At 23.4% G+C, this 11,907-nt stretch overlaps 3 protein-coding genes and 1 long non-coding RNA gene across 6 annotated transcripts in view; 2 read left to right on the plus strand and 2 right to left on the minus strand.

Annotated features, from left to right (window-relative positions):
* The window catches only part of LOC116186225, a 9,489-nt gene extending 7,625 nt beyond the window's left edge, over positions 1 to 1,864 (minus strand). The window contains exons 1-3 of one of the 2 annotated variants that reach the window (XR_004151179.1): positions 1,645 to 1,864; positions 670 to 763; positions 274 to 365 (exon numbers count right to left, since the gene is read on the minus strand). This is a non-coding gene — a long non-coding RNA (uncharacterized LOC116186225). Of the gene's footprint in view, positions 1 to 273; positions 366 to 669; positions 764 to 1,644 lie in introns of those variants that run through there. The other variant, XR_004151178.1, reaches the window with a different exon arrangement.
* Positions 1,865 to 2,847: 983 nt separating this feature from the next.
* Positions 2,848 to 4,844, plus strand: LOC102678463 (nitrilase and fragile histidine triad fusion protein NitFhit). Of its 2 annotated transcripts, none has more exons than XM_006620460.2 (6): positions 2,848 to 3,292; positions 3,460 to 3,598; positions 3,679 to 3,834; positions 3,940 to 4,146; positions 4,234 to 4,446; positions 4,517 to 4,844. In XM_006620460.2, exons 1-6 carry the CDS (start codon positions 3,252 to 3,254, stop codon positions 4,673 to 4,675), a joined length of 915 nt encoding a protein of 304 aa, XP_006620523.1. In that variant the 5' UTR covers positions 2,848 to 3,251; the 3' UTR covers positions 4,676 to 4,844. The 2 variants fall into 2 exon arrangements, with proteins under 2 accessions (XP_006620523.1, XP_031368708.1); XM_031512848.1 differs by having other exon boundaries at positions 3,284 to 3,302.
* On the minus strand, positions 4,744 to 6,349 carry LOC102678310 (ER membrane protein complex subunit 3). Its single transcript, XM_006620459.1, has 4 exons — positions 6,049 to 6,349; positions 5,691 to 5,947; positions 5,267 to 5,608; positions 4,744 to 5,179 (listed from the first exon to the last, which is right to left on the minus strand). Exons 1-4 carry the CDS (start codon positions 6,195 to 6,197, stop codon positions 5,169 to 5,171), a joined length of 759 nt encoding a protein of 252 aa, XP_006620522.1. The 5' UTR covers positions 6,198 to 6,349; the 3' UTR covers positions 4,744 to 5,168.
* A 462-nt stretch (positions 6,350 to 6,811) lies between these two features.
* The window catches only part of LOC102679126 (tyrosine-protein phosphatase 69D), an 8,588-nt gene continuing 3,492 nt past the window's right edge, over positions 6,812 to 11,907 (plus strand). The window contains 5 exon segments of the mRNA XM_031512755.1: positions 6,812 to 7,207; positions 9,365 to 9,670; positions 9,783 to 10,370; positions 10,447 to 10,740; positions 10,819 to 11,877. Of these exon segments, the coding sequence (XP_031368615.1) occupies positions 7,117 to 7,207; positions 9,365 to 9,670; positions 9,783 to 10,370; positions 10,447 to 10,740; positions 10,819 to 11,877 (2,338 nt within the window). The 5' untranslated portion in view covers positions 6,812 to 7,116.

Consider the following 11,907-nt stretch of genomic DNA (forward strand, 5'->3'; position numbering starts at 1 on the left):
AGATTTTGCATGAAATGAATGTAATTTTTAAAAATTTTGTATGAGTATCTATTTAAAAATATGTATTTTTTATTATTAAAAATCTTATAAATTATTAGAACAAATTCTAATTAAAAGTAATTTAATCTAAATTTATAATTCTTTATAATTTCTATCTATATATAAACCAAATATAATTTAAAAATATAATTTTTATAATTATCTATTAAAAATTTAAAAATAGTATTTACCTAACAATTTAAAGATTTAAATTTAACTATAAAAAAAAATCTGAATATAATCAAGGGAAAGAAAAGAATATACAAATCTTTTTTTATTTGATACTCAATTCCAATTGATGACATTGGTTTCTGAAACAAAGAAGGCTACAAAAAATTAATAAATTTCAACAAATTATAATGATTTCCAAATTGAACTCAATGGATATAATAAAATGAATGTAAAAGAATTTAATCTCTATACATACTAGTTAAATTTTTTTTTAATCAATATGTAAAAAAAATTTGATATATAAAAAAATTTGAAAGTTTTTATAAAAAATTTAAACAAAATTTTTAATAATTAATATAATAATTATGAATAATATACATAAGGATAATTAATTCAATAAAATGAGAATACAAAAATTCTTATATACATGTTTCTTCAATATAAAAATTTAAATTTTACCTCTTCTTTATAAAACTTTATATAGAATATCATTATGGTATCCATATTGAAATTTTTTTTTTGCAGAAAATAGTCTCAATAATCAGCTACTTATCTGCACAAAAAAAATTATATCTCTAAAATAAATATATAAAATATATAAGATTAAAATTGATTGTATTAAAATAAAACATAAATCTAGTTTAAATCCTATTTTAAAAATTTATAATACAAAACTACTATACTATAATATATTATATATACAAAGTGACAAATATAAGAAAATTATATTATAAAATATATAAAATTAATAAATAGAAAATTAATATATAGAAAATAAATAATAATTTTGATAAAAAAAATAAAATAATTAAATCAAAAATTTTATTTTAAAAAAGTATGAATTATAAATTATCTGCGATTCTAACTATTAAACAAATGAATAAAGAAAAAATAATTTAATCATTAAAAAATTTTTAATCAAAATAAAAAACATATATTAATTACGCACTAATATATGAACAATGAAAAATAATTATGGTAATAAATATCACACAATAGATAATTGAGAGAAATATATTTGGCATGATTTGAATTTTCAAATTATTAAATTTGAAAATTCATCAAATTTGGTATGAATGCGGATTTTCTATTTTTTTATAGGTTATATAATAAGAAATGTTTTTATATCTTGAATATAATATAAACAAAATATAAAAATAAATATAACGTAAATAATAGGATTAAAATGACTAATTTTATTATGTTTAAAAATTTAAAAAGTAAATGTGTAAAAAGTAAAAAGTAAACCAAAAAAAAAAATTATCAAAAAACAATATTACTATTATTACAATTTATACATTCATAAATAATGAAATGATATATACAGCTTTCAATATTACATTATTTTACATTAAATTGTCGCATGTAATATAAAAATGATAAAATAGTCATATAATTCAAATTCCTATAACATGAAAAAATGCAAGTCTGTACCTTTTTTGTAGTAACAGCTTCCTATTCATTCATGATAGAGATGAAATGTACCAACGCTCATAAATAGAACGCAAAATTGTTACACTCGCGAATAAATATACATAGTATAAATAATATGAATAAAACACATACAAATTAATAAAATATATGTGCAACTTTAAATTATATTCAAAATTAAATATGAATAAATTCTCCATCCGAACAACACAGCGGTCGAAGTGAAACTGGCAAGTCTTTCCCCATTCGAGAAACATTGCTCGGCGGGCAAGGTCGAACGTCGCAAGCGACAGTATCGATGACGATATAAATTATTATCTGTAAACTTCAAGCAAATATTTCAAATTATAAAATTTTTAAATATTTTAATTTTTAATTTCTATAAACTTTAATAAATTATAATAATATAAAATATTATATACTATATATTTTATTATATTATATTTTATTATATATTTTATTATTTATTCTTTATTAATTTTAATATATATAACGATNTATAAATATTTATTTTATTTAATAAATTTTCTGAATATGTAACAATCAATATATTTTTATGTTTTTAGGAATTTACATTATAAATAGTAAAAAATAGTAAAAAATAAATTCGATAAACGAATCTTTAATCACGTCTTTCGATAAAATATTTAAAAATTACTTACTTTTTCCTTTGTTAGACTAAGCTTTTGTTTAAATTCCAAAATAATGTCTCTTGATAACACGTATTATATATCAGAATATATTGCGAGATTATCATTCTAAAAATATATTTTAAAAATTCTTCTAAAAAAATATTTTATCGAGAATATAATATTTATATTTTTCATATAAAAATTAAGATATATTGTAATTTTGAAAAAGAAATGATGAAAGTGCATTCAATTGATATTTCCAATTGCGTTTATAATCATCAAAAGTAAATATAAAAAAGCAAATATAAGAAGAGCAAAATAAGAGAAGAATAGAAATAGGATAAAATTGTAAAATCAGAGCCATTTTTAAATGCTACAAATAAAATTATATAAACAAGAAGAGGAAATAATAGAAGAAAGATAGAAAAAGAATTGACCAATAACGCTATCTTTTGAGTGTCAAAAACATCTCTCTAAAAACAGAGACAACGCTGATTCTTATTCTATCTTTATTCTTATTTTACAATTTTCTATCCTTTCTTTATTTCATTTTTAGCACTCTGAAGATAGTATTTATTTACTGATTTCAAGATTTTTACCCGATTTTTATCCTTCTTTTATTTGTTCTCCTTATTTATGTTTATTTTATCTAAAGCATTTTAGAAATAGTACTAATTTCCCAATTTTTATCGTATCTCTATCTTTCTTTTAGTATTTCCTTTCTTTATCTACTTGTTCTGTAAAATTTATACTTGAAAGACAACTGTAATCCAATTGAAATTTTGACATTTTATTTTATAAATTTAAAAAATTATTATATTCACGTGTATACATCTTTTACGGTTTATGAAAGTTATTATTTTTTTAAACATAACATAATTATAGAATATACATATTACATATTAATACAATGTGTTACTATCATTTTTAATATTTTTGCATTTATCAAAAGTTTCTATGTGTATGTAAAGGATAGGCATGTATTTGATAAGCAGTTTTTCTATTATTAAATATCACAGGTAATAATTGGTAAGATAAATTGTGTCAGATAAATCATTCAAAATATGATTTTATTTTTTCTTTATAAAAAAATTATATATTGAAATAAATATTATTTATAAAAAAATAAGATATTATTTTATTTCTTAATATTCTTAACTATATCTTGAATCTTTTTTTTTTTTAGAAAACATTTTATAAAATATTTCAGTACTATGGAAAATCCATTAGTTGCAGTATGTCAAATGACATCAACAAATGATAAAGAAAAAAATTTGCAAACTGTACGTGAACTTACTGAAAAAGCAAAACATAGGGCAGCTTCTGTAAGTTTAAAAATTGAAATTTTAATTAATTTTTAATGTTGCATATATTTATATAAGTTTTTTTTTAAATATGTTGATAGATTGTATTTTTTCCTGAGGCATGTGATTATCTAGCAGATAGTAAAAAGGATACAATAGCTATGGCTCAAACTTTGAACGGATCAACAGTGACAAGTTATAAAGAAATTGCAAAAATAAATAAAATTTGGCTATCATTAGGTGGAATTCATGAAGCAGTAAGAGACTTCAATTTCTTTTTATTTTTTTCTTTAATTTATATATTATTTATATATTATATAACTTTTTATTTAATTTATATATTATTTTAATTATATTTATAGTTGGATAACAATAGAGAACATATAAGCAATACACACATTTTAATAAATAGTGAAGGAGAAATTGTCAGTACATATCGTAAAATACATTTATTTGATATGGATAATAAAAATACTGGAGTTAGATTAATGGAATCAGATTATGTTTTACCAGGACAAAAGATTGAATCACCTATATCAACACCAATTGGTAAATTAGCACTCAGTATTGTATCCTTTTTATATTTAAATTTCACAATTTTCAAATATTAAAATATTAAAATATTAAAAATTATTTCTACTTAATACTAATATTAGTGTTATGATATGCGTTTTCCTGAATTATCTCTTTCATTGAGAAATATGGGAGCAGAAATTTTAACATATCCATCAGCATTTACATACCAAACAGGTGCTGCACATTGGGAAATATTATTACGTGCAAGAGCTATAGAAACACAGTGTTATGTTGTGGCTGCAGCTCAAACTAGTATACATAATAAAAAAAGAGTGAGCTGGGGTCATGCAATGGTAAAGAATTTTATATTATATTCTAGTTTTGTTATATGAAGTATAATATTTATGAAAAAAATTTTACTAGGTTATTGATCCATGGGGATCTATAATAGCGCAATGTAGTGAAAAAACTGATATAATTTTAGCAGAAATTGATTTAAACTTATTAAAACAAATTCGACAAAATATGCCATGTGAAAATCATCGTCGAACAGATTTGTATCCCAAATTAGAACCTTTATAATCTTTAATATGTATAAATTTATGTATAAATATATTTAAATGTATAATTATATTTAAAATTGTATATAATTATATTTAACATTTATTTATTATTTAGTTTTATATATAAACAAATATTCGTGGTGAGCTTAATATTGTAAATAAAGTAAAAAGAGATTGAAATGTAATAACATTTTCATAATATACACATATAAAACAAACATTCATGTGATAAATACATTTAATAACTTATAAATATTTGTACCTTAAAAATGTAAAGATGGAAATATATTGTTACAATTATGACATTTTTGTACATATGAAATTAAAAGTATAACTACAAAGAAAATACAATTTAGATATTTTAATAAGATATAAAATAATATTTTACAGAATGTCAATAAAACATTCCTTATTTTACTAATTTAAACTATTAATTTATTTAATAATATATTAAAACTTTAATCTTCCCAAAATGGCACATACTATATCTATAGATATAGATGTAATATTTATTATTTGCTACCTATAAAATATAAATTATTGTAATTATATAATGTAAATTACATGTGTAAATATGATATTTTATTTATTATTTCAAATATTTATATACTTTCACTTATATCTGTTCTTTGAGATCCTATAAGATCTGCTTCAACTCCTTGTAATGCCCAATTATGTTCATATATTTCCAATGCTTCCCATTCTGATTTGAAAGCAGCTTTTGGATCTGGTGGCATAGACATTGCAGCACCAGATACTTGATCCTGTAAAAGTCTAGAAGTATCAGCAGCATTACTTTCACCAAGGACAAGTGTATAAATGGAACGTAATCCAAACACATTTAGAAAATACCAAGATGCTGATGAAACCCATGCAGCATCAAGAGTAGCTAATTCTATGCCACGTTGCAACATTGGTTTAAAACGCAATGTTAAAGGAAATGGTACTTTAGCTGAAATAGAATCATTTAAATTAAATCAAGAAATTTGAGTTTAAATTATATATAATATATTCATTCAATCCATTAAACTTACTTGTAACAAAACCAGAAAACATCCAATTAATCCAACCACCTATAAGCACCATTGGTATAACATTAGTTACATTTCCTTTTAACATATCTGTCATCATATTAGGATCTGTCATTGGATTCTGTGATACTGGAGCACGTTTTTGTGTTTTAAAATATCCTGTTTCTTCATTATTAAAAAAATGTCTTCTACTAATAAATGCCATTTTTGGAATATATTGACCATTTTCCCTAAGTAATCTAGAGCGTATCATCACTTGACTAAAAAATAAAAAAATAATGTTTAAAATTCACATTTAAAATATTAGACAAAAAATATTAAAATATTTTTAAAAATACAAAATTTTTTATCACATAATTACCTGTCTTGTACTTGATGAAGCTCAACCTTTTTTTGTGAAGCAAGTAGTATCGAAACATAATGTCGAATAATGCCTACGAGAAATGTAATTACAACGATAGGCAAAAATACCCAACCCCTAATGTTTGGATCTAAAATCAATTCAGCCATACCACTTGTCGCTATACCGAAATTTAGACGGAACAAAGAAGAAAGGTAAGAAAATTAAACAGATAGAAGAACATTTTATAAAGGCAAGAACATATATTATCAATGCCAGTTATACATAGCAAGAGCCCCCTAGAGGACATGATATAGAAATAATGATTCATACCTCACCGATAATAAAATATAATTAATTTATTTTTTGTAATAAATTTTCTATAATGAAAAAATTGAGATAATTGAAATTAATTCAAAATTAAATGCATATAAATTAAAATTGTGAATATATATAAAAATATTATTATTTTTATATATATTATAATTGTACATATATATATATATATATAAATATACATATTTGAAAAAATAATTATTATTCATTCATATGTTTATATTTATGTGTACATTTTATCAATATTTTTATATTTTAACTGGAAATGTCATAGAAAATATTTAATACCATATTACTTAAGTAGAACTACTCAATTTTTGCTGAAAAAAAAAGAAAACCAGAAAAGTGTATAATAGATTTTCTGATGCAATTTCCCGCCCTCGAAACAATTACCTTCATTATCGACATGCTTGTCCGAACGTGGAGCAGAATCCCGACGGAGGGCAGTGTCAATCGTTAGCATTTGGTAGCATAGTGGTTTCGTTGAGACACCTACATTACATTCATATATGATTCAGTTTCGCTAGCACTTTTACGGGGTGAGATTTGCAAAGTGTGTCTGAGCATCTCGAAAAGTGCGTCGCACGTAAGTGCGAAGCGTGATATGAAATAGTGAATTGGATCGTGATTCAAATGGATAGGCGATACTAACTACACGTCATGGGATTGTGAAAGGAATCGAGAACGTATAAGAAGGCAGGAAGTGGGAAAAGGGCCAGGGATACAACGCTCACGCCCGGTTGTCACGACGCCATGTTTCCCCGAAGTAGTCTACCGATGTTGAGTATCCCTTTGATGATACTCTGTTTTTTCATAATATTCGTCGCCGGCCTTGATGAATCCGGTAAGTCATAGAAATACTTTTACAAACTACCTCATGATCAATTTGAGCGCGTCGATTCTTTCCGCTTCTCTCGTTGAACATCTACAAAGAATATGAATGTTATAAGCAATGTAGCGGATACACGCGCGATACACTGCTGTCATCATCATCCTCACAATTGTTATCCTTCGTTCGATAATTTTTATCTCATGTAAATATTATGGCAATGATTTTAACTTAAGCCAAATAGATAGTTGATTCTACAATTATGTATAAAATTGTATATCATTATGCACGATTGATTAATAACATAACATAAAAAAATATCGAATGTCTAACGTATCTTAATTGTTTCAATTATTTATCGTTCGATGTACCTTTTCTTATCGCTTATCTTTTGTTTGTTATATGATTTATATTTATAAAAAAAATTCAATTTTTATGAATGTTATAAGCAATATATATTAATTAATGAAAAAAGCTTGAAATCAATTTACTATATCCATATTTCATAATTTTAGAATATAACAATTCAATATTAAAAAATTTATTCACAAAAATTATTTATATTTTAATTTTTATTAAAAAATTTCTATCATAATTGAAATTAATTTATAATATAATCAATGATATATTCTATTATTTTTATTTATTTTATTTAACTATCTTATATATTTCTTATTATATTATTCTTATTATATATTATATATTATATGTATATTTCATACATACCATAGAAGTAAACTAATGTGAAACTCAATTAGATAAATAATTATGTATATATAATAATTATAATCATAAATTATGAATTATTAGAATTTTAAGAATGAATATATTTATTATTTATTAAAATAATAAATTTCTAATTTATTCACTTACTAATTTGCTTATTATTAATAAAAAAATATTTATTATTTTGATGAAATATTTAATTAATTATTTCTATATTTTACGAAAATTCATTTCCTTCAGCTTAAATATAATTTTGAATAATAAAAAACATTTTTCTTTACCGGACAAATATTTGAATAATATGTTTATGTTTACCGGAAACATAATCCATTTTTAAGTAGTTTATTTTATTGAATATTAAATTATATTTGTTTCGCAGAAAATAATCTTTATTTGATATAAGTAATTTTGTAATTAGTAATTAAGTAAAATAAAAACCGAAACAAAGTTAAATTAAAATATATTATAAAAAATTTTATTTCATCATTTTATATAATCACTAAAGTAATTTTTATAAAGTTTTATTTTTTATTTAATAATTTTTATTATTTTTTTTAATGCAATGATTATCTTATTTTACATAATAAATATCACATAATCTAACATATAATATACGATTTAAAGACGTTTAATGTAAGAAAACGTCACTGTGTATTGAGTCACCAGTATCATCGCGATAATAACTGTTGAACTCATTAAATAAAGAATTTACGCGACACATATACTTTCACGTTCTGCAGAAAGAGACGAAAACTTAGAATGACATTTTTTAAAATTTATATTATTATAGATTATAAAATAATAATTTTAATAATACATATGATTATTAATTGCTATTAAATCGCTTAAAAAAAGAAAATTGATATTAAAAATAGTTTTGCACATAGTTTTGTTTAGTTGATAATTTTAATTTTGTTAAAAATTTCAATTCAATATAAATTTTTTATTCTTTATATCAAAAAATTTAAAATAATACAGCAGCTTATATTTTTATTTGAATATAAAGTCATAATATAAAGTTTTATTTGATATATATTTTTTATATAAGTCTATAAAACTTTATACAATAAAAAACTTTAAACAATAAAATATACAATAAAATATACTTTGAATAAATTTTGATAAATTTTACCTTTTAAATAACAAACTTAATTTGTATATAAACAATTTAAATAATTTCATTATCATGATTTTAATGAATTAATGAACTAACTATATAATTCATATTAAGTAAAAAAATTTTTTAATTTAAATAATTTATTTTTTTAAAATTAATCAATTTGTCAATAAATTTTTATTTGTTATTGTTATGTTGGTTATTATTCAAATATTGGTAAATTTCATATATATTTCATAAAATCTCAATAGATTAAACATCAATTTATTAATATCACATAAATATCAAAATAAATATATGAATATATATTTTTTTGTGTCCTCATATAGTTGTTGAAAGCATAGAAACTACTGAGTCAAAAAATGAGAATCCAGCAATATTAGAAATTACAGCATCTCAAGATTTAGAAGGTATAGAGGCTGGTAGTACACCATCATTAATATGTAAACTCAATGTTCCTGGCCAAATATGGTGGACTAGCAATGGAAAAAATCTCACTACTATTAAAGATTTTGATTCGGGAGGACGTTTAGATATTAAACAAGCTAGTAGAAATGATACAGGAGACTACAAGTGTATAGCACAAACTGTAGAAGGGGAAATATTGGAAAAGGATGTTCATATTAGAGTTATTGGTAAAGTTATTAATTATCAATTAGAATTATTAATTATCAATTAATTATAATATTCAAAATTTATATTTATGCAATTATTTACATTTTTAATTATGAATTATTTTTATTTTAGAACCAGGTAGAATAACAGCTGGAGAAGATATTAGGATAAAAGTTATGGAATCTGCTAATTTAACATGTCACATGCATGGTTATCCATTATCTCAATTTTCTTGGTTAAAAGGAAATGATTCTGAAAGTTCAGATCACTGGAAGGATTTCACCACTATCACACAAATAAATGAAACTCTCACTATACTCACTTTAGAATTTACGAGTTTAACACGTAAAGATAACGGAACGTATATTTGTAAAGCACGTGATTACAACGGTGAAATTAGCGCTTATAGACATCTTTTTGTAATTGATGTACCAAAAGTAAGCATTGACTTTATGAAAGCTGTTGGTGCTGGAAGTATATTTTTAAATTGGACTGTAAATGATGGTAATGAGCCTATTAAAAAGTATTTTATCCAACATATGAAGAATGGAACTAATCAATATCAATATTATTCTGAACAAATTGGCGGCGGTAATTCAAGCTATGTTTTAAAAGGTTTTGAAAGTGGTACAGCATATCAAATTGGTATTAGTGCCATGAATAATGTGGGTACATCACATGTACGATTTGATCCACGTTGGATTACTACTCTTGAAAAAGGTATTGAAATATATAATTTTAATCATATTAGTTATTTCTGAACTATTAAATAATAGATCAATTCAATTTGTTACAGATCCTATATTTGTACCAAAAGTTTCTGTTAATGGAGTTACTGAAAATTCTATTACAATAGCATGGACAGTGCCACCATTGGATTTAAAAGAACATGTTCATTATTATAATTTAATGATTACCCATGGAGATCAAAAAAGAGAAGCGGTATATCCCGCGCAATCATATGCCGTGTACGCATTTGTCGATCTTGATCCCGCTACAAAGTATAAATTTAAAATTGCCGCATGTAGCGAATATACAAAAGAATGTGGAAATTGGAGCACTGAAGTAAATGGTACTACTTTAGATGGAGGTAAAATTATTAAACTCGAAAACTCAATATTTTCTATATTTTAAAAATTTAAAATTAATAATATAATTTTAATTTCAGTGGCTAGTCCTCCTCAGAATTTGTCTGTTAATTGTCGATTTGATAATATAAGTAGTTCCAGTTTCATTTCTATTTCATGGGCTCATCCAGAGAAACCTAATGGTGTTATTACTCGTTATAATATACAATTAACTGGCATTGCTAGATTTAGAAATGACATGGGTCGTTTAGATATTGATACTTGGGGACCACAGACTTGGAGTGTTTATAAAAAAAATAGTACACATTTTAATCAAATACCACCTAATACTAATTATACTGTCCGTGTTAACGGTGTAACTAGATCTCGAACACTAGGAAAGGATGCTGTTGGTAATTGTACTACACCAATTACAATACCAGACAGAGATAGTTTAAATATGCGATCGTGGCGAAAAATTGAAAATCAGGGTAAACAATTGTTTAAATTGTATCTTCCTCGTATCACAGAACGAAATGGTCCTATATGTTGTTATCGAGTTTATCTAGTAAAATTAGCACCACAAAAAAGTGTTACTGATTTACCACCACCCGAGGAAATTAATGTATATTCATATCAGTATGCTCATAATTCACCTTCTGGTGGTGCTTATATTGCCGAAATATTCGATAGTGATCGATTGATATCCGAAATTTTCCTTGGAGATGGTGAATCATTCAATGGTAGTAATATGTGCAATAAATGTATTGGACTTCGTCCAAAAGTTGCTCCACCTGTACATTTTGTTCCTGAAGTTTCAATAACCACATCAGTATTTAATACAACACCTGCTATTACTACAACATCATTAACATCGACTACAACTCCCACTCCAACAACATCTACTGTTACTACTCAAAGGATAGATACAACCATTACAAATCTAATAGATAATAATCATACAGAATCTGTAGAAAGAAAAAAAAGAGAAAATATGGCTATCCAGAAAACAAAAAGCGAAGATGGATCTTTTGAACAATTACTTAGTGCACAAGATGGTTTCTTAGATGAAAAATCAAATTATACGGGTTTCATCGAAGTTATTGGTATTTTAATATTTCCAAATAAGTACATATTTATATTGAAAGTTTAAAATACTTTTTATTACAAGAGATTTTTTTTTTTTTTTT

The sequence above is a fragment of the Apis dorsata genome, unplaced genomic scaffold, assembly GCF_000469605.1.
Source record: "Apis dorsata unplaced genomic scaffold, Apis dorsata 1.3 scaffold_517, whole genome shotgun sequence".
Lineage (NCBI taxonomy): Eukaryota > Metazoa > Arthropoda > Insecta > Hymenoptera > Apidae > Apis > Apis dorsata.